At 43.8% G+C, this 23,494-nt stretch overlaps 1 protein-coding gene across 2 annotated transcripts in view; it reads left to right on the top strand.

Moving 5' to 3' along the window:
* The window catches only part of TNFSF10 (TNF superfamily member 10), a 25,681-nt gene extending 2,419 nt beyond the window's left edge, over positions 1–23,262 (top strand). Inside the window, exons 2-7 of one of the 2 annotated variants that reach the window (XM_021718886.1) lie at positions 3,479–3,481; positions 6,185–6,379; positions 13,622–13,759; positions 16,585–16,627; positions 20,622–20,743; positions 22,741–23,262. In XM_021718886.1, the coding sequence (XP_021574561.1) occupies positions 6,248–6,379; positions 13,622–13,759; positions 16,585–16,627; positions 20,622–20,743; positions 22,741–23,175 (870 nt within the window). In that variant the 5' untranslated portion in view covers positions 3,479–3,481; positions 6,185–6,247 and the 3' untranslated portion in view covers positions 23,176–23,262. Of the gene's footprint in view, positions 1–3,478; positions 3,482–6,184; positions 6,380–13,621; positions 13,760–16,584; positions 16,628–20,621; positions 20,744–22,723 lie in introns of those variants that run through there. The other variant, XM_008070705.2, reaches the window with a different exon arrangement.
* Positions 23,263–23,494: the final 232 nt, after the last annotated feature.

Raw genomic sequence — 23,494 nt, 5'->3', positions numbered from 1 at the left:
GGGCTGCAATAGAGTCTGACATAAAAAAGAATAGAAACTTCTATTTCACACTACAGGAATCCCTAACCTCTCCGTCTGAAGTAGTTCTGCAAACCGTAGAGGCTTAAACCTACTGTTCCTCCAGCAAGGTGGCCTCTGCGCCACCATGGGAGAAAAATGTTGTTTCTACACCGACCATCAGAAATAGTAAAGGAATCCATAGCTAAAATGCGAGAAGGTTTGGCTAAGCGTAAATTAGAGCAGGAGCAGAAACAGGGATGGTTTGAAAGTTGGTTTAACTACTCACCTTGGTTAACCACACTATTGTCTGCTTTAATAGGCCCCATGATCATACTCTTGCTGTTGCTAACCTTCGGTCCATGTATTATAAACAAGCTAATAACTTTTGTAAAAACTAAAATAAACACTGTGCAACTTATGGTCCTCAAACAACAATATCAACAGGTACCCCTGGACAACTCAGCATGTTAAAGGAATCCAAGATTAGATTCACTCTACCCTCATGAGAAGGGGGGAATGAGAGGACCGTAATAAAGTATACCATAGACTTAGGTTAAGAGCATACTATAACCCAATAAATATGTAATCAGCTTGTGGACAATAGCACAGCCATTTTTAGTTTTCTGCTTTAAAACATAACCTGTAGCTGTTTAAAGTTTCAGTTATGGAAAAAACTGCAAAGCTCCGGTTACAAGCTTCAACCCCTTCCCTTATCTCACTTTCCCCTTAGCAAAAACCAATCAGATGCCGGGGGTAACCACCTAAGTTTCCAGATGTCTCTGCAACTTCCCTAGCTAGTGGGCCAAGGTCAGCCCAAGTCAGGCTGGCCAATCCTCCACGATTAAGCTGGCCACCAGAGGTTACTACCCAATTAAATGGTAACAAAACTGGAAAGCCCCCCAAACTCCTCCTCCTTTTGTGTAAAAGCATAAAAGGCATCTGCTTAAGAAAGTCAGGGCCTCTGGGTGTACTCTGTGACGTTGGTGGTTGACAGAGGTCCAGGCTTGAGCTTGCAAATAAAGACCCTCTTGAACTTTCATCGGAATTGGCTCTAGGTGGTCTCTCAGATTGAACTTTTGGCCACTGCAATGTCAGGGAGTTACTTGGACCCTCCTTTATCACAACCATTTATCTTGTCAGGGAGGAATCTCAGGGACCTGCAGCCACAGTAAGACCACCTATTCTATCTGTCAACAAGGAAATCAGTACACTTGTTCTGACCCACAATACCCCTCTAACAAAGATTGGTTGGAAGTCTGGTCCTCCCAAGAGGTGGGGTCCTTGATCACCCGGACTCGCATCACCAACCCTGGTAGACCGCTATCAATACTTTTTGATATGTGTGCAATTATAGGTTCTGGTCCAGAGGCATCGGTCGTACGAAAAAAAGGTGCACTCATCATGGAGGGCCCGAGAACTTTTGATGTCGCATGCGGAGGTCTAGGTTGGGAGCAGGAACATTGGCTTAATGACAAATACACACAAGAGGAAATGGTTTATGTGCCAGTCATGTACACCTGACTTTCACTGCCCTAGTTGGAGCTGTGTCTTATGGACCACCTGGAAAAAGAGAGACACAATGGTACTCCTGCAAAGGGGAGCTGCTACACCAGACTGTCAGTTGGGAGTCTATAACCCTATTAATTTTACCATTCTTTACCAGTGGAATCCCAAATGGCAACTGGGCTGCCGAATCAGCATTTGGATCCATGGGCGGGGCAAAGGCCCAGGAACTAGGTCACATTTCAAAAGAATCACTACCACCTATTCAGCCATAACCTATCAGGTCTTCTACTCCTTCTGTGAAGAAATAAAAAGTAGTCCTCCTCCCACCTCTGTCACAAGCAGAAATCTGTTCTTAGCCCCGGCAGAAACTATCACCCAAACCTTAAAAGTCTCTTCTTGCTATGTATGTGGAAGAACTAACATGGGCAATCAGGGGCCATGGGAAACTAGGGACCTGGATCCCCATGAACTCTATAATGAAACAGGATACCATAGCCCCGCCAATGGAGTTTGGCTACTTAAAACCTCAATTATAAGGAGAAACTACCTTGCCTGATGGGGCAAGAAATTTAACACCCCTGTTGGAAGCTTGGCATGCTTGGACCCAAAATTCTATAATGCCACAACCAAAAAGACCAAAAGGTGGGGGTCTCCAAACCACTCTGAGCCAGACCCTCACCCTTTGTCTAACTTCCCTCACCTCCAGCAGGCCTGGCATGCTGTCAACATGGACATCGAATGGTGGGCCCCAAATGGATTGTACTGGATATGGGGGAAAATAGCCTATACCAAGATTCCCTCAAACTGGTTGGGATCTGGTGTGTTGGGGTCTATCCGACCATTCCTCTTCCTGCCCTCACTTGCCAAAGGGTAACAATTGGGGGTCCAGGTATACGAGAACTGGGATACCCAGAGAAAGCAGTGTGCCCTACAAATTGGCAACTGGAAAGATGATGGGTGGCCCCCTGAATGTATTATCCATTACTATGGCCCAGCTACCTGGGCAGAGGATGAATCCTAGGGCTCTCGGACCCCTATTTACGTGTTAAACTGCACAATTCGGTTGCAGGCAGTTGTTGAAACAATAACGAATGAAACTGCTAAAGCCCTTAACATACTAACCAAACAGCAAACCAAAATGCGCAGTGCTATCTATCAAAACTGCTCAGACTTAGATTACTTGCTTGCTTCTGAAGAAGGAGTCTGTGAAAAGTTTAACTTAAGCAACTGTTGCTTGCAAATAGAAATCGCTAACCGAATGAGAAAAACAGCTCATGTCCCAGTCCAGACCTGGAAAGGCTGGAACCCCGGGGAATTATTTGGGAGATGACTCTCAACCTTCAGGGGAATCAAAACCCTCATAGATGTTATACTCTTGATTCCAGGTGCTTGTCTAATCCTGCCCTGTCTAGTCCCCTTAATCATAAGGTCTGCCTCCAACCTCACTGAAGCTGTGATCGAAAGAGAAATGGCAGCATATGTAATGATGTTATGGAAATATCAACCCTTGAACCAAGATGATGTTCAAAGGGGGAATGTGGTAAGGGCCTTCTCAGAACAGAAAGATAAGGGCCTTCTCAGAACAGAATGAAAGGAATGTGGCACAATCCATGCCATAGTGCACTTGCGTAACCCTGTAGTAACCCTATGTTAAAAATACCCAGTCGAAGCTGGGCTCAGTGGCTCAGCCTGTAATCCCAGCGCTTTGGGAGGCTGAGGTGAGTGGACTGCCTGAGCCCGCGGGTTCGAGACCCACCTGGGCAACTTGGCGAGACCTCACTCTACAATAAATCAAAAATTAGCCAGGCGTGGTAGCATGCGCCTGTAGTTCCAGCTACTTGGAAGGCTGAGGCAGAAGGATCGCCGGAGCCCAGCAAGTCGAGGCTGCGGTGGCTGGGAGCAGCCACTGCATTCCAGCCAGGGCGACAGAGTGAGACTCCAACTTAAAACAACAACAAAAATGCCCAGTCAGAATGTATATTGCCATGTGTTGCCTTATAAGGGAGGCAAAGGGACTAAAATGTAAAGGGAGGAAAATGAAAGTAAATAAGGCAATGCCCTGCTATGTTTGGGGCTCAGTTTTTGGATGTGAATCCACTAGGCCAGTGCCAGCACAGATAAACGCTGCTTCCTGGCATTAAAGCCACGGTGTCCTGTCTCTCCGTAAGCTGCAACCCTGCTGTTGAGGGAAGGAGCCTGGAGATTCTGAAGATGAAGATATGCTCATTCCTGCAACGAGCATATATTGTGCTCAGTGTGCAAGACTCTGTGCTAGACGTGGGCAGTCATATTCGTGGCAAAGTCCTTATTCTCATGCAACTCACATTCTCCTAAGTGAGGTAGCCAGGAAATAAACAAATGAATATGTAAACAAACAAGATGCACTATAAGTTCTCTATACTGACTTCCTCTAAGCCGTCTTCTATAATAACCTAAGTTCTTTATTTCCTCTGTTCAACATACTGACTGAAGGCCGGACATCCCTGGCTTAGACCTACTTTCTGGGATGCCAACATACTTCTGTTCCCACGTGTATGTCTAACAAGAGTTAAAGCCAGTGGAATATGAGTCGTGTCTTGGAATGCTAAGTTGGATGCTTTGGAAGGACTGGATAAGGGAGTTACTTAAAAAGTTCCAAATTCCGCAATTAAACTGCTTCAGAGATGTATTGTCTACAAGTTCTTGTTCCCACTTTAAAGAAACTGATTTGCTGACTTACGGGTGTAGTTAATGCATGGATGCCAATCAGTAGATCATGCTAATAATAATCATAATAATCATAATGGCTTTGACTCTGTAGCATTTATATTAAACATTGTTACGTTAAAAGGAAATGATTAAGGCCTTCCCCCTCCTCCATATATATGTATATATATATATATAATATGCATATATATGTATATATATATAATATGCATATATATGTGCATATGCATTAAATATGGAGATTATATGTGTACATATGCATTAAATATGGAGATTATATATGCACATATACATTAAATATGAAAAGGCTCAAAGATACAGGTGGCTGGACCTCTTTTGACTTCTGACGTCACCACAAGGTGAACCTCCTCATCCTTCATATTCCAGACTTTCTTGCTTTCCCACAAGGTAGAGATGTTGACTTCTACATGTTTTCCATGGCTTTGTTGATATTTTCTGCCTTTCACATGTATCATAACCATAATGTTTCTACTTCTGGATTATAACAAAGGTGTGAACATGGTTTTTCTTTGGTCTCCTCCCCTTTTTTTTTTTTTTTTTTCCATTTCTTATTTCTTCCCTACCTGGCTGTATATGTCTTGTACATTATAGTTATCCCACTCATCTTTACCTTGATTTTAAAAACTCGTTCACCCCAGGATTTAAAGTGTAAGTATATTTAAGACACTTTTGGTTCATATAATGCCTAGAATTTTCAGTAGGTAACTAACTAACTTGCCAACTCACTTATACCCAAAAGAGGCTTGCATTTTAAAATCTGACATTTTGACAGAAGCACATTTAAGGTGTGAAAAATATTTTCCCAGATGTAGACTGTGGATTTATCTACAGCTGGAAGGCAAGGGCAGGTAGTGGTGGCTCATCAGTGACCAGGGGCACCTGGTTGAGCTCAGAGCAGTAGCTGGGACTCACTGAGATCAAGGATTCCAAACTTCAGATTCTAAAGGATCTCTTGGAGTGCGTGCCAAAAATGTAGATCCCTAGGCCTGTTGCCCGAAACTCTGATTCAGTGGGTCTAGAATGGTCATGAAATACTGAATAAGTCATGGAGATGACATGCAGCTGGGACAGCATGTTGTACCTCATTGTCCTCACAGTACCTCATGGAGCTGTGTGCCCCTGACTAGGGCAAGTTAACTTTCTCGAGCCTCGTTTTCCTAGTCTGTAAAAGGGGGACAGTAACAATGAGATGCTGTGAGGGGTTGATATTTTGGAAAATATCAGCATATTTTGGAAAATATCAGCATATTTTGTCTTTTGCCTCTCTGAGTGTGTCAGTTGCTTCCTGCCTCTCCAACCTGACCATGAGTAGATGACCTTGGTACGAGTGGGAGTAGGGGTAGATTAGAATTTGTGTCAGAGGTTTGCAAAGAGAAAGGACTCAGTCCCTAGATTCTGACACTCAAAGCAGGGCCGTGGCGCAAGACCCTGCTGCAAGAGGGATTTCTGCTTTCCTTTCCCCTCTCCCACCCACCTGATACCAGCACCTCACAGGCGCATAAGGAAAACCACGCATGGAAGTTTTAAGCCGTAAAACTTCTCTTGTAGTGTAGAAAATAGGCCTGTGGCAGCCAGGCCGTGAAGCTTAGAGGCCTCTGGTGGAATGAAGAGATGGCGGGAAGATTTTTTTTTCCCAATCCCAGGCCCTTTGGGTGAGGGGATTGTAGAAAGAAGGAGAGTGGGGAGAAGAGAGCCAACGAGGCTGAGACGAGGGCAGAGAGAGGGCTGCATAGGCCAGAGGCCAGAGGGAGGGTCTGGTCTCCCTCCTTCCCAAAACACCGCTTTGCCACAAGCTTCCTCTTGCGCTCTGTTGGGCTGAGGGGAAAACAGGGAAGGACAGACAACAAATTTAATCACTGTGGGGTGGAGCCCAGGTGGCAGGGACTTCCTGGTTATTTGGTGTGCGATGGGAAAAACAACTTCGGTTTCATTTTCTCAGTGACGCTAAAAGAAACAAGCAAGGGCCCCGGTGACCACTGCCTGGCTGGCCGGGGCGGACAGACCTGACGGGACCATGGCTGTGATGCAAGCCCCGGGGGGCCCCAGCCCAGGGCAGACCTGCGTGCTGATCCTGATCTTCACGGTGCTCCTGCAGTCCCTCTGCATGGCTGTGACCTACTTGTACTTCAACAGAGAGCTGAAGCAGGTCAGTGCAGTCCCAGGCTCTCCGCGGTGTCGGCTTACCGGCCTCTCCTTTGCCTCTCAGCTTGCTCCTCCCTGGAGACTATACTGTGGAAGAAAATGCTCTCTTCTCTGTCGGGAGGCTAACTGCTAGTGCGTGTCCTTGCTGGGATTTCATGAGAGTGTCCGTGCGAGAGCTTGTGTGAACCCAGTGCTGCTGCAGAACTGGCTCCACTAGTGATGGGCAGAGGCAGGCAACGGAACTCCCGGGGCTTTGTGAGTTTTAAAACTATGTGCACTTCAATGAGGTCTTGGCTATCTTATCTCTTATGGCCTGGGCACTTCGGGTTTTGGTCAGGAATCGGTTGCCAGTTCCAACTTCCATAAGAGTGTTTCCTGCATTTTCTAAGGTTCTTACAGTTTGAGGTTTTACATTTAGGTCTTTGATCCATTTAGAGTTAATTTTTGTGTGTGGTGATAGGTAGGGGTCCTGTTTCAATCTTCTGCATGTGGACAGCCAGTTTTCCCAGCACCATTTACTGAATAGGTTCTCCTCTCCCCAGTGGTTGTTATTGGAGGCTTTGTCAAAGATGAGTTGGTTGAGGAATTAAGGCTTTGCTTCCAGAATCTCTATCCTGTTCCATTGTTCTATATGCCTGTTCTTGTACCAGTACCAGACCGTTTTGATCACTGTAGCCTTATAGTAAAGTTTGAAGTCCGGAAGTGTGATACCTCCTGTTTTGTTTCTCTTGCTAAGGATTGTTTTGGCTATTCATGGTCGTTTATGTTTCCATATAAATTTCTGTATTGTCATTTCCAGGTCTGAGAAGAATGATATTGGTAACTTGATGGGTATTTTGTTGAATCTGTAGATTGTCTTTGGTAGGATGGACATCTTAACAATGTTGATTCTTCATCCATGAGCATGGGATATTTTTCCATTTGTTTGTGTCTTCTTGGATTTCTCTGAGCAGTGTTTTGTAGTTCTCATTGTAAAGGTCTTTCACTTCTCTGGTTAGGAAGATGCCGAGGTATTTAGTCACAATAGCAAAAACATGGAACCAACCGTGTTGCCCATAGAAACCGAACTGGATTTTAAAAATGTGGTACATATACACAATGGAATATTATGCAGCTATAAAGAAGGACAAATATATGGACTTTGCAGCAAATTGGATGGATTTGGAGTCAATCATACTCAGTGATTTATCACAGAAACAAAGAACTGAGTTCCGTATGTTCTCACTCATAAGGTGACCTTGAACAATTACAATGCTGTGCGAAGGCGAATGGCAGTAGCAGAAAACTGTCAGGGGAAGGGGGCTGGGACTGGCAGTTGGGGGAATCTGTTAGGTAAGGGAGGGGCATGCCACACCAACAAGGGGACCTGCATGATCAATGTTTGTATACCTAGCCCTGAATTGTATCCCGCATCTTTATAATAAATAAATTAATTAGTTAAAATTTTTAAAAGTATATGGATTTTGTAACATAAGCAATTGCAGCCATTCATGAGTGCGCTCTGCTCTGTAGTCCTTGATTTAGGTGTTCTTGTTGAGGGCGCTACATGAGGACAGAACTTGTCTGCTTTTGCTCACCATGACCCTCTGGGGTCTAGCATATGGCTGCCAAGACCCCACTCACAGTAAATATGTGTTCACTGAATACCTGTGCTCATTGAATACTCGCTGAATAAACAAACAGCCTTCACACATGTGGCATGTGCCACTAATATGCAGGCAGCAAGGGCGGGCTAGACCCACAGCCAGGCTCCAAGGCACGGAGCACTGTTGCTTTGTGTACCGATGTGGATGATCCCAGTGGACTTGCACAACATGCAGACCCGGGCCCTGCAGAGACGGAAACACTCTCTTCACCGTGTGCTTGTCCTCATGCTTCAGGGCTGTTAACCAATGCCAGCTTCTCCTTCCCATCCTTTTTTTTTAAACATTTTAAATGTTTAGGTGGAAAGCCTTCATATAGACAAGTCAGATTTTCACAAGGTAGAATAATATGCATGTGAACAAAAAGCCAGAACCAAAGCTTAGAATATCAGGTTTCTCTTTCCTTCAAGACTAAGCGTGGCGTAGTGGAAAATCAAATCTTTGGAATGTTTGGTTTTAGAGCTGTGGCCTTCCTGCATGGACAATAAGTGTGAGACTACAAAGAACTGGCATTCTGCCTGTTCCTTGGACACAGGCTTGTCATGGTAAACTCTGTGATACAGAAGTTACCAGATAGATGCAGCATTTTATTGTTCACAATAACTGGAAATAAAATTGCTACTCTACATCAATGGTTGGTCCAGATACAAATCCAGGTATGTTTGAAAGAAAAAACAACAACAAAAAAATCCTTTAGTGTCATTTTAATTTATGAATTTCTTGACTAAAGCTTCTGGAACTATGAATACAGAATTGCTTAAATGAACCAACTCAATTTTTGGCTTCTAGTGAATATTTTAATCAATCATTTATCACATAGTAGAGAATTACAAGCTGGAAGGAACTCAAGACACGTCCTCCACCACTAGCATTTATAAATGAGGAGACTAGGAATGACTGACTTAAGTTCAGACAAGGCTTTGGGGACAAAACCAGGCTAGTACCCAGGTCTGTGGTGCCCAGGTGATGCTCTTCCGCCCAACAGGTGCACCTTGTGATGCACATTGCATCTAGCCAACTGGTTCAGAAATGCAAGGTTAAAGTCTCACAAAAATAGAAATTGTGCAAAAGCCATTGAGCACTAGTTATCTGTTAGGAAAATGTAGTTTGCATATCCTGTGGAATGTAAATTTCATTTTCTCAATCCGTTGGTAGCTTTTCTTTTGGAAATGGATGAGGCAGACTCTTATTTCGTTTGCAAGTAATTATGAAAACTGTGGCTACCATTAGATGACCAGTAACATCAGGTTAATTGTAGGATATTTAGAAGAGGCTATATCTTTATAAGAAAAAAAAATCCATTAAACTGTAATTGCACCTTAAGCTCTAAGTCTACATAAGAGACTGCAACACTGCTGTGTTCACTAAGTTAGAGCTGGCATGTCTTAACCTTTGCTAACTTTGTGGCATAGACAGAGTGAAACCGCTTCTTTACACACAAATGGCTCCCTTGATTTGCACACATTACAAGTTGGCCTGATTTTAAGAATGAATCAACTGGTTCTTCACTGAACTGACTCATGCAATTGTCTGTGTGTATAATCAAGTTTGTTTTTTAATTTTTAAAATTGTTTTTTACTACAAAAATGGAAATTTCAAATAAAGTTTAACATCTCCCCACTTGCACACATGTTTAATTGCATATTTCCATATGAATATATGTATGTCTAGATATGCCGAATTCCCTGAGTGTGCTGGACAGGAAGACTGAACAGATACTAAGTAATTACTATGTCTCAGAAACTTTGAAAAGTATTACCCTGTTTCATTCTCATAGCAATTCTATAAAGTAGTTTTAATCACCCCATATTATAGAAGAACAAAGGCTCACGGAAGCTAAGTGATTTGCCCAAGTTTACAAAATAAGTAAAATGTAAAGCCCAATTTTGAAGCCAGGCATTAAGTAGCTGCTCAATCAGTAGTAACCACTGTAAATACTACTGAAAACTCTCTTGAAGATGTCACTTTCTTCCCCAGAAATTTTCTCAAGGGAAAATAAATCTGAATATCCTTGGGTGTTTATGAAGTGTTTTGAAGGGCATATTCAACACAAGTGTTAATTTCCTAAAACTGACCACAGGTTCTACTTTGGAGAAAATTTGCAGAAGATACAGTGAGCAGAGATCATAGGGAGTGCAGGTTAAGGAAGGCTCTGTAATATTGGATTGGACCTTCACCAAGGCCCTGTAGACCAGCAAACATGAACAATAATTATGGCTGAGCCTCTGTAGTCCATGTTTCTGAGAAAGTTTTATGACAAGGAATGGCCTATCACTGTGGCATCATACATAGATGGGGAGGAAAAAGGAGAAGGGGACCCTCTCTATAGATCTCCATAAATGATCCTTGCCATTTGTGGTTTGCAGAAAATGTAAGATACTAATATCTGGCCAGCAGAGAGTGTCAGGGCTGCCATCTCAAAGTATCTGAGCTGGCAAAAGAGTCCAACCTGCTGACCTCAAGCCCCACCAAGGACTGGTTGGTCCTGGCCTAGATAACCGCCATGTTTGTGACAGCACTGAGAACGGTCACTATGGAAATCCGCTTTTCAAACCAAAGAGTTCTGGAGCTGAAGAACAGGCATCCAGGGCAAGAGCTTTTGTTTCCTTCCAGAGGCATGTGGATGAAAACAGCACACATTGGCTGGGCTTGGTGGTTCACCCTGTAATCCCAGCACTTTGGGAGGCCAAGGCCAGTGGATTGCCTGAGCCCTTGGGTTCGAGACCTGCCCAGGCAACTTGGCGAGACCTCGTCTCTACAATAAGTCAAAAACTAGCCGGGCGTGGAAGCGTGCGCCTGTAGTTCCAGCTCCTTGGAAGGCTGAGGTGGAAGAATCACCAGAGCCTAGCAGGTCAAGGCTGCAGTGGCCAGGAGCATGCTGCTGTGCTCCAGTCTGGGCGATGGAGTGAGACTCCAACTCAGAAACAAACAAACAAACAAGAAAATAGCACACACACAATCTTCTGCCCCCAACACCAAGGTCTGGTTAGCAGGAGAATAGGAACTCGTACTTTGTAGGGGATAGTCTGAAGACATATCACCCTAATTGTCACTGATGATTCTTAGAATAACCACAGCACCACCCCAACATGCCATGTGGCCCGTCATCAGCATTAGCCAAAGCTTGTAGAAGAAACTACCCAATGTAATAATGCAAGAACCAAGTGAGGTGACTGAGGCTTCTCTGAGTTCCTATTGTTTAGAAATCAATGTTTATGTATAAACACATCTAGAAAGAGAAACACCAAAATAATTGTGATCGCTAGATGGCAGGATTATGGATGTTTTTTTTCTTTTTCTATATTTTATAATTTTTATAATTTGGATAGTCAAATTTTATAGTAAAAAATACCCATGCTACCCATATATAATTTTCATACAGATTTAAAGAACATGACATTTGTGTATGACCTTATGAGAAAACAACCATACACAAAATTGACACACAGTAAAAAGAGATTATCAAAGGTTAACCAGGAGGTGGGATTATAGGTGTTGGTGGTGGTTAGGTTTTTGGTTTTGTGTTTTATTTATTTGGTTTTTGGAGGAGTTTTTTTGTTTGTTTGTTTTTGCTTTAAGAAAAGCGTTCTTTACTTTTCCAGGTTACCTGTGTATCCTGAATGTATCCAGGCTTTATTAACTTTGGGGTTGAAATGGAGCTACATTAGCTTATCAATCTCTCACCAACACATACTGAAGACCTCACTCAGTTTCCAAATTTCTCTTTCCATTCACTTAGTTTCCAAGTTTCTCTTTCCATTTACTGAAAGGATTTCTGGAAAATTCCCAGAGGGTATTACAGGTACTAGGCAGAGTTTGTACTGACCTGGGCTGGCCCTGTCCAACTCCACTTCAGTTGACAGGCTGTTGTCTGCCACCCATAACTGCCTCAGCCTAGGCAACTGTCAACTCTGCTCCAGCGGCCTGTGGCATAGCCTCTCATGCTGAGACAGTTTCTAGCTGCTGCAAAGTCACAAAGCAGGTTGCTCCCTCCCTTGTGAATCATGCCCACCCTCTTGTCCTAACAAGTTGCAGATGTTTCCCAGCCTGCTTGTTCAGCTTAATCAAACTGATGCCAGGCCAGAGCATGCTCAGACTGGCTGGACTGGGATGATGTCCAGGGAATGCTGGCCCTTCCTGGAATCACCCTTCTGCCTTGGGGCCCATTCCAGCTCTTCTCCTTCTCCTCTCTGACCCTCTCAGCAGTTTTTCTAGGCATACTCCCACATTTCTGAACCAAGTATGACTGAGCGCCTTCCTTGGAAAGGCTTTCCAGCTCCCAAGAAGATTGGAAATGCAACCAGATGCTACAGCAGGACGCATGCATTGGACAGGGAAAGGAAATGTGCCCAGTCCCACGGCCAGTCACATCTCAAGTCAGGTGGCCCAGCTCTATCCCCAACTACAGCCACTAGAAAATATTTCCTCTTGTAACTTAAAACAGAAAGAATAAACACAGAAACACCATTTGAAAGTAAACAAGTGTTCTAGGTCAGGGTGTGTAGAAGGAATTCATTAACTCAAGTTTGCACCTTTGCACTTGAGGGACCTTGACCAGATGTTCAGAGGTTGCATGGCTGAGTACAGAACCATGTGACTCTGGCTGGAACTTCTCATAAATTAAGACATTTTTATTTAAAATATGATTGTCTTTCTATAAAAAAGAATGGGTCATCATTAATTTGGTTCCTCTTCAAGGTTTCCAGTACCCTAAGTTCAAATAACAGATAAAAATGGCCACTTCCCCCATTTATTTCCCCAGGGAAAGGCAACTCAGCGATTTTGGCAGGAAAATAACCTGCTCTTCAATCAACTTTTGACTTTGTGTAGACGTCCTGTTTTTCCTGATTAAGCTATTATCCCACTGAAGAGTTCTGGATGGTTTGTGGTGTGTGTGTGTGTGTGTGTGTGTGTGTGTGTGTGTGTGCATTTATAACATCAAATAGGGACCTTTTGATGAGAGTGAGGACTTCATTGGTAATGATCTGGCTATTGTAAATGTTTACTTTCAACCAGAAAGAGGGAATAAACTGTCAAGTGGTGTTTAAAATCTCTGCAGATAAATTCCTAGCTAGTGTAGACATTCTGCATTCTGCCATCCAGAGGAGTAGAAATCAGATTTAAAAACTACTCAACCAGCCAAGAAACAGAATATTATCCCCTACCCAAAGAGTTTGGCTAGTTTTTATTTAGGATCCTTGGATTTAAACTGTTTCCACTCCTACTTTGTATCGAGGTGAATTTCCAGTTTCAGAATGAGAACTACTCCATGGCAGAGCTGGAAGCGTCCTCAGAACCACCACAGAAGAGGGGACGCAACTTGTCAAAGTACACACAGCTGTTTAGGGATGGAAGCAGGGAAGGACATTGTGAGCCAGGATACCCGACCACACCTGCATCCTTGCCGGCGTATCCAGCTGCTTACTTTTAGTCTTTTGTTTAGTGGACAAATGGCATCGTGCTTACTTTTACGAGCAAGAACTTATCCAAGATGCCAAAACTTCTCTGAATCTGTTCATCAGTTTCTGTTGTTTTGACTTCCAGGTGGACAAAGGCTAAAAGCACTTGTGCATAATATTGTGTTGTATTCCACCTCATCCTAGATGCAGGACAAGTACTCCAAAAGTGGCATCGCTTGCTTCTTAAAGGAAGATGACAGCTCCTGGGACACCAATGACGAAGAAAGCATGAATAGCCCCTGCTGGCAAGTCAAGTGGCAACTACGTCAGCTTGTTAGAAAGGTAGGTATCCTGCCCAGGCGACCTCACCAGCAGGCGTAGAAGATCAAAGAAGGAATCCTTAAGATGATCAGTCTAGACTACTCATCTTGCAAATGAGAAAACAGCCCAGAGTGTTCAAGTGATGTTCCCCCAATTCACAGAACTAGGAGAAGGTGGCACAGCCCAAATGTAGTTCCTACCTTACTCTGGGTCTAGAGGTCATTCCCCTACCCCAGGCAGCCCTCATTTACTCTGACCTTCTTACTTTACATGACAGAAACTGAGGCACAAACAGGGCAATGTGGTTAAGGTCACAAAGTAATAAGGGGTGTGTGTGTAATTTTTTTTTTCATTCAGAAGACAAAGGAGGCCAAATAATGATGTTTTATTATTCCACATTGCTGGCCTCTGGAACTAAATATATATTTATTTTTGTATGCATCTAGAGATGAAGAAAGAGGAAACGAAGAGGGAAGAGTTACTTTGAGAACTGGAAAGCGATATCATCTCAATGTATAGTCAATAAATGTCAAATTGCAAGTAGTCTCTGTTTATAGAAGTTGCTTAAACAGGATCTCCAGCAGAAGCATCATGCTAGCTAACTGTTTACTTTACAACATGTGGTTAACTAATTTTACATTCAGCACTGTGACTTAGGTCAAACCAAGTTTCTTCTCTTGGCCTGCATTCTTCTTTAAGATGGCATTTGATAATAGTTGCCTTCAGCCTATGTGAAAATGTCAGATGAGAACCCATCTGTAAACGTGCTCTGTAAACTAGGAAGCACCATACATCATCATGGTCTAAAGGCATACCGGGGGAATTCCCTGGGTGGGAAGAGGATGTGTTTTAGACATGTTTGTAAGTCATTGTTTGGTGCTCAGAGGCCATTTTCACATAGAGACAGTGTTGTTTAGGCATCAATTTTATAACCCTGAGAAATTCTCACAGCAGAGTCCAGACATCACTTATGATGCTATTTCTGTGGAAAATGAAGTCGGACTCGCATTTGGGAGACACCCCAGCTCTGTGGCTGCCCTGGAAGCGTGGCCAGGGGTGCCTACTATACACAACAGAATATCTGGAAGCAGCTGTGACTCCACCATTTCAAATGACAGTGACTGTTTAGGGAGTGAGGACCAGAAGACCAGGAAAAGCCCAGGCTAGAGAAGGGTTCTGAGAAAGCTGAGAAATGGAGCTCCCGAGTCCCTGGGCCGGGAGTGGGGGTGCAGCCCAACAGAGAGAACCAGCGTGGAAATGTGGGGGCTGAGGAGGGTGCTGGAGGCTGGGGCCCGGGAGTGGGGAGAAAAGAGAAGCAGGTGGGCAGATTCATATATGCTTCTCTGCCATCCCCCACCCCCACACTCACATCCTGTTCCCGGCCAGAAAAGGGAGAAGTTGGGTGACAACCCAGAGGGACGTGAGTGGGAATGTGGGAAAGCCTAGTCTCTATTTTCTTCAGGCACATTTCTAGTAAACAACCTATGCCCATTTCATACATTGACTGATTTAATCCTCACAACAGGTCTGTGAGGAAGGAATTGTCATTGTCCTTTTATATATATATATATATATTATATATACATATAATATATATATATATATTTTTAAGTAGATGAAGAAATTGATGTTAGGATCAGTTAAGTCACTTGAACAAAGTCTCACAGAGCTGGTAATGGAAGGATTTGAATCAGGCCATCTGCTTGTGGTCACTTTTATTCTGCCTCCCACATAGTTGGGATGACTTTTCTCTCCTTCCTGCTGCCTCTCTTCCTTCCTTCTCTTTTGTCCCAGAATGAGAGAGATCAGTAGTAAGAGAGAGAGACACAGACAGAGAAATGAGAGAGAGGGAGAGAAAGGGAAAGAGAAAAAGACGGACAGAGATGAAAGAGAGAGAGAGAGAGAGGAGAGAGAGAATGCCGAGGTTCCCTTCCATCTCCCCTTCCCCTACACCAGTGCCTAGGAGACTGACCAGTTGTTTCCACCATGACCTGAGGTCAGAGCTGAGGCAGGGAGCTTCTGGTGTGGGGTGGGAGTACAGAGAAGGCACGTTTCTGGCAGCTGCAAAATTTAGCGCCCGTGGTGGGAAAGAGCAGTGATGGGCAGGAGGGGCAGGCGAACAGCTGGAGGGAGGGGTCTCAGAGCCACAAAGGAGCCAAGCCAGGGTCTGCCCTTTCAATAAAAAGGATCAGGCTTCGTGATTTCTTCACGGCTTTCCCCATTGGTGTGTATGAAGAGGGGGTTTTGCTAGATGTTTAGCCAAGATATAGGAGCTTGGTAGAATAGCTTGATGCTGAGACTGGCTCCGCCACATTCTCAGAAACGAGAGCAAGGTACGCATGGCCAGGTCCCACCTCCATGGGCTGTGTGCATCTGCAGGCCTCCCAGGAGAGAGGAAGTGTGTCCTGCATCTCGGGGTTTGGGGCCATCCAGTCACGTAAAGCCCTGGGCTCTGTTACACTGTGCCCTTACACACATGCAAGCTACACACATAAACACTCTGCACACGGAAAGTGATGTAGTGTGGTTGCCACACCCATCAGCCACACGGAGACCTGGGGGACATCAGGCTGACCGCACAGGGCAGTTGTACTGCTCCAGGTGTGGCCTTTCAAAGACTTCATCTGGAGACAGAGCTCTGCCAGGCAGGAGGCCATCCCCTGATCACTGTGTGGGGATGGGGGTCTGAGTACTCCTCCCAGCTCCTGCCCTGAGCCTGACCAGCTGAGAGCCTCCCAGGTGGGTGGTGTTTGTAGACCTCTCCTGCTAGGCATCAGCCATAAGCATTCTATTGTCAGCCTACATTTTCAGGGAAATTAACAAGCTTTATTCAATACTATTTGCAGATGATTTTGAGAACCTATGAGGAAACCATTCCTACAGTTCAAGGTAGTATTTTTGTTGTTGTTACTTTAATTTCCTACTTTCAACTTTATGACAGGCTGAACAGGTCTCCGCTCTCCTTCCCTCTGCTCCCATCCACACCTCCCACCTGCTCCCTGCTGCTTCTTGTCTGAAGCACTTGTTGATTCTATTTCCCCCTTTGCATTGGCAGATAGAACGCTCAGAATCAAATCTGTGGCCCACTCGTGTCCAGAATTTCATTGCAGCTTAATCTTATGTTTGCACATGAATTTTCCTTTCCCCTGAATTTTTTCACTTTTTAATTTTTACCTCCTGATGTGTTATAAATAAACCGTCTTAAATCCTTTCTAGAAAACGAAGGGAAATAAATAAAGCCTCCCAAAGTTACCCTTCTCCTTGCTTCTGACCACCACCAGGCTCTGGGCCTTTCTTTGCACGAAAGTCCCTCGCTCCACCATCCCTTTCCCAACATCTTTCTGCCCACCCATGACCCTCACCCTGTGGTCTCCACGCACAGCCCCTTCCTGTCCATGGTCGGAGCCTCCTCTCAGCTGGCCTCGCCGCTCAGCACTATTGCCCCGGCTGGCTTCTTCAGCCCCCAAATCCGCCCCATCTTTCACAGCTCGCCTCACGGTCACTCTTCAGAGACTCCTTCCCTGGCCACCTAACTAAGTTTCCCTGTTATTTCTATCATACTACATTACCTGTTCACTTTTATTTATATGTATTTTTGAATCTGTGTGCTGTCTGTGTCCCTACTAGGTCAAAGATCCACAAAGACCGAAAACGTGTCTTTTCTCCCGCCCTCCATACCTCATACCTAACTCTATGCCTCAAGCTAGTGGGTTCCGGTTTTCCCCTTAGGCCCTTGCCAACACCACCTTCAGAGTGTGTGTGTGTGTCTGTGTGTGTGTGTTACATGTGTGTGCCTGTATTGTTGTCGAGGTAAAATTCACATAATGTACAATCAATCATTTTAAAGTGCAAAACTTAGTGTAATTAGTGCATTCACAATGTGGTGCCAGCACCATGTCTCTCTACCCAAAAGATTCTTAATATCTATTTTTGGAATGATTAAGTAAATGAGTAAACAAAGTTACAGAATTACCTTTGCTACTTCTTCACCATTGGATAACTGTATGCCCACTTCCCACACTAATGGCCATACAACCTGAACACGTGTGTCAGAGACTTCCAATCCTGGGTGCACCAACCTGACAGGGAAGAAACTATTTTTTACTGTATGTGTTGCTCATGATGGCTTTCTACTCTTCAACTTTCCTTTTCCAATACAGTAAGCTTCCTCATTACCTGACAACCCCATTTTCCCTCATTAAATATGCTTCCTTAAATAAGAAGAACAAACCTGCTCTGGGGTCTAAGCATCCTTTCTGGTCATTTTCCCGAAGGAAAAGCCAGTAGTCAGAGTGTTGAATACCCCACCTGTACTGACGAGGCACATAGATCCATGGTCTACTGTAGATGGATACCCTGCTTTCAGTGTTGAAAGAGTAATATTCTTTTAAAATCCATCCTAATAAGGTGAAGAGATCACATACTACTCTGTGTATCGGGATGTATCCATGACACATATGTATATGTGCAAGCTTCTTTTCTGGGAGTTGTTTGCTGTAACCAGGAGATGTCTTCTCTTTAAAATTTGCTTTTGGCCAGGCTCGGTGGCTCAGCCTATAATCCCAGCACTTTGGGAGGCTGAGGCGAGTGGATTGCCTGAGCTCATGGGTTCGAGACCAGTTCGGGCCACCTGGCAAGACCTCGTCTCTACAATAAATCGAAAATCAGCTGGGCGTAGTAGTGTGCACCTGTAGTTCCAGCTACTTGGAAGGCTGAGGCTCCAACTCAGTAATAAATAAATAAATAAATAAAATTTGCTTTCAAATTTAGGATTTTCCATCTATGTCCTTGCAGTGACCTCAGATGGAGGATATTTATAATTGGATTCACTTATAAATTATTCACTTATGAATATTTAACCTTTAATAAGTGTTAAGGGTTAGGAGCAGGTAGGCATTATGAATTATTTAACAGAGGAAGTTAAAGCTAAATGAACACATCATGCTTGAAAGCTGAGCATTTTGAGACTAATATACAGTGGACTGCACCGCCATTCCACATTTGGCCTTCAGTGCTGTTTAAGTTTCCACCCATCCTGAGTAAGTGACAACATCCCAGATAGACAGAAGACAGTCTCCTTTCCCATTCATTCCTCCACTGTGGAGCCTCATCACCTCCTTTTGGTTTCTCCTGAACAGCTGTAACAGTCTGGTCACGTTCTGCCAGCCCCCAGCCCTCTCACCACCTGTCCATCAAACCTTCCTGTGGCATAGGTCGACTAAAGCACAGTACATGTCTCTTCCCATCCCTGAGCAAAACCTTTGGGCATCTCCCTATTACCCCCAAGTCCAATCCTCAGCCTGACATTCATATCTTACACAGTTTGACTTCTCACTCAAGCCTGACACTGAACTCCCCCAAGGCCCATGTCCCAGGAGGGCTTTGTGAATCCTGCCTGGGGCCTCTGTTCTAGTTTTTTGGGAATGCCTTTCCCTCATTCCTGAAGGCCTCAAGCCTACTTGCGCTCACCTTGTTCAGACATTTATCTTTCCACCTCAGGCAGTTTCCTTCTGCTTCGGGCTAGAAGAGCAGCTGGCACAGATGTGATGGGCACTCTGGTTTGCTGGAGTTAGGGAATGAAAGCACCTCAGTGCTGTCCCCTCCACAAACCCCACCTTGACCTCAGCTCTCCTCTACAGGAGTCTTTCCCTCTTCTGAACACCCATCACCTTTTATTTCTATCTCCCATAGATACATTTTCGCTTTCTAGTTCATATCTTCCATTGAAGCCTGTAAGTCCTTTGAGGGCTCAGTCGGTGAAGTCAGTGATTAATTTTTGTAGCCCTGTAGGGAATAGTAAAGGGCCTTGTCCCTGGTAATATTTGTCTAATTGAAGAATATAATTTAACAACTAACATAAGCAAACTTGGGAAGTTTGAGTTGATTTTTAAAAGAGAATAGTTTGCAAAATTTGTACTTTTTAAGGCTGCTCTAACATACTTTGGATGGTGGCCAATAAATATTATTTGTTTATTCTGATCTAGTGAATCTGTAATGTCTGTGCTCACATGCTGAATGGCATGACCAGCATGTTAATTCCTAATCCTTTTTTGGGAGTAAGAGAATGGTTGCAGGGTGACTGTTGAATGCCAGTTTGCAGTATCTGTGGACAATTCTTTAGAATCCATAGCAGCTAGCAAGAAGGAAAAGATAATTGAGATGATAAAAATTGGCACCACTGAAGTTATTTCTATATGTTACTCAAAGTGGAAATTTGCCAATACCTGCTGATTTGCACACTTTTTTTTTTTTTTTGAGTTGGAGTCTTGCTCTGTCGCCCAAACTGGAGTGCAGTGGCCGCTCCCAGCCGCCACAGCCTCAACCTGCTGGGCTCCGGCGATCCTTCCGCCTCCACCTTCCAAGTAGCCCTACAGGCGCATGCTACCATGCCGGGTTAATTTTTGATTTATTGTACAGACGAGGTCTCGCCAAGTTGCCCGGGCTGGTCTCAAACTCACGGGCTAAGGCAATCCACTCTCCTCGGCCTCCCAAAGTGCTGAGATGACAAGGCTGAGCCACCGAGCCCGCCCTGATTTGCACACTTTAAATAACTCATCAGGAGTATCACAAGTACGCAGTTATTTTGCTTTTGGAAAGGGTCCCGAATCTTCACTTTGCTATAACTTCTTTGGACCTTACCTCCAAGGTACTGGTAAATTGTAATCCATGTTACTGTTTATTCTTCTCATCTAAAGTACTTTTAAAATTAAACATTAGCTGTAGCAGACTGATCAGCATGCTAAAAAGCTGTTTTCATGAAAACTCACAGAATGAACTTTGGAAGCCCAGTGTGCTTACAATACCCGACTGACAACAGCTGTGAAAAACAATGTGTTTGACAACTAGTTTCATAGGTGCTAATTCTCTGTCATTTCTCTTTCAGAAAAGCGACAAAGTCTTACATCCCTAGTGAGGGAAAGAGGCAGTCGAAGAGTAGCAGCTCATATAACTGGGAATCAGCGAAGAAGCAGACCGTTCCCCTCTTCAAGTAAGAGAAACAGTAAAGTTGTTTTCAAAGGAAAATTTATTCCAAATAATTTATTTCTTAAGCTTTCACCTGAGATGTGTATATGGCCCTCTACAAAGTGCTCGGTGAGAGTCAGGTCTCAGATGCCCTGAATCAGAAGGAAGATTCCAGACACATAGCTCAGTTGCCGTCGTGACATCACTGACCTTAGGAAATTACAAAGTGGGAGAATTTTGTCTGTGGAGCCGAGGACCCCATTTTGCTCTTTCTTTCTTCTTTAAAGTAATTTCTTTCTTTCTCTCCCTCTCTCTCTTATGATGATTTCTTCTACTGCTTGCTTGTCCAACAAGTCTTCCTCCCCTTCAGAACTTCTAAATCATTTACTTTCACTGTGACTCACTAGGCGCTCCTAGTAGCATTTATATTGAGTCATAGGAAATTGCCAATATTTGACCAATTTTTACTTACAGAAATGTCTGTTTCAGATGGTTTAACCAAATATATTGTCTAATTTTTACCTAGGCAGAGTAAGTGTTGATATAGCGCTGTAAATATTGTGCATGGGCCTTACGGTGTAAACACCTAAGTTGGAGTCCCAGCTTCTCCTCACCTATATATATGTTTTGTTTTTGTCGTTGTTGAGTCAGAGTCTCACTCTGTTGCTCAGGCTGGAGTGCAGTGGCATACTCATGGCCACTGCAGCCTCGACCTGTTGGACTCAGGCGATCAATCCTTCTGCCTCAGTTTTCCAAGTAGCTAGAACTACAGGTGTGCACACCATGCGTGGCTAACTTTTTTATTTGTTGTAGAGATGAGGTCTTGCCAAGTTTCCCAGGCTGGTCTCAAACCCCTGGGCTCAGGCAATCCTCTTGCCTCCACCTCTCAAAGTGCTGGGATTATAGGTGTGAACCACCATGCCCGGGTTACATATATGTTTTAAGCAAAATATGCAACCCAGTCCAGTTCAGTTTCTTCATATGCAAGGTAGAGGCAATCCTTAACTTATAAAATAGTGGAAATTAACAGTAACACAAGCAAAATGTCTGGCCTATTGTAAGTACTCAATAAACAGTCATCTTTATTATTGTGAAAGGTCTTATCCCAAGTTTTAAAAGTTTCAGGCATCAGTTAATATATAAAAATGTTGTTTGGAGGAGTTTTGTTTGTTTGGCTTGTTTTTTCTAGACAGTTGCCTTCCTAGTATTCTTAGACTCATGTTTTTGAGATGACTGATTTGTTCTACCTACAAGTGATAGAATTATTATGATGTCTCTGTTTGCTATTTGTCAACAAATATAATAGTTGGTTTAAGTTCTTGAAAAACTAAATTTTGTACCAGTTTTGTACCCCAGACTTAAAGGAATATCGTATTTTGAAAGGGCCCTTTCTCATTCTTTAACTTTGAGTTAAAGATACAAGGATCTGAGGACCTTTAAAGCTGGGCTCCTTTGCAAAGCAATGCACTTCTCCTATTTGGAACTAGAAATGCCTTCTGCCTGGACAGTGCCTTTGACTCTGGAGAGCTGAGAAAGATCAAGGGGGAACCTGAAGACTCCCAAAGAAATAACAAGCAGACCTGAGCTCTAGGCTGAAGGAAATGGATATGTTTATTCTGGTTTCCTTCTGGCTTGTTCATCTGAGCTCACCATCACGGGGAGGAAGGAGAGGGGTTCAGGGCAGACGTTCAACCCAGGAGTAAAGATTGCTATTGGGTTAAACCCTTCCCTGTGCTACCGCTCAGGACTGAGTGTGTAGTTGTGGCTGAAGCTGCAGAAGATACAGAAAGGTGAGGGACTCCCGGCTGGTCTCAGTGTCACAATGATACAGGAGCCTCCCAATTTCTATCGGACTAGAATTTATAATCTGCATAACCCACAGAAGGAACAAGAAGTTGGATGTTAGATGGAAGTATTTTGCAATCCCAATAAAAATTAAGGCTAGCCACAGGTGCTGGTAACCTTCTTGCTCCACCACAAGCTCTCTTCTATTAATGCTCTTTCTCTCTGATCTTCTTCCAGGCGCCAATAATGGAAAGGTTTTGGGCCAGAAAATAAACTCCTGGGAGTCATCAAGGAGAGGACATTCATTCCTGAATGACTTTCACTTGAGGAATGGAGAGCTGATTATCCCTCAAACAGGGTTTTATTACATCTATGCCCAAACATATTTTCGATTTCAGGAGCCTGAGGAAATTGTGGGAGTAGTTTCAGAAGAAGAGAACAGAAAGAAAAACAAACAAATGGTGCAATATATTTACAAAAACACAAGCTATCCTGACCCCATCCTGTTGATGAAAAGTGCCAGAAGCAGTTGTTGGTCTAAGGATTCAGAATACGGACTCTATTCCATCTATCAAGGGGGGATATTTGAGCTTAGGGAAAATGACAGACTTTTTGTTTCTATAACAAATGAGCGGTTGATAGACATGGACCAAGAAGCCAGTTTTTTCGGGGCCTTTTTAGTTTACTAAATGACCTGCAGTGAAAAAACAATCACTTCACAGTGACTGTTCGTTTTTCAAGATGCTACACTATGAAGTGCTCCAAAAAATCTCACCTAAAAAGGTTGCCTACATAGAACAGCCTTGCAGTGAACCCGCATAGAGCAGCTACTAGGTCAGTTTTGTGACTTTTCTGTTGTAAGCAGCACTCCAATGAACTAAGCCAATGTCTGTTTTATATAATGATTGCTTTCCCTTGGGGTAAATACCCAGGAGTGGGATTGTTGGGTCAAATGGTAGTTGTATTTTCACTTCTTTGTGGAATCTCCATACAGTGTTCCATAGAGGT

This window comes from Carlito syrichta, unplaced genomic scaffold, assembly GCF_000164805.1.
Source record: "Carlito syrichta isolate Samal-C Ts95f unplaced genomic scaffold, Tarsius_syrichta-2.0.1 Scaffold313939, whole genome shotgun sequence".
In the NCBI taxonomy this organism is placed as follows: Eukaryota; Metazoa; Chordata; class Mammalia; order Primates; family Tarsiidae; genus Carlito; species Carlito syrichta.
Note: the sequence above shows the minus strand (reverse complement) of the source record. Positions and strands in the feature narration are given on the sequence as shown.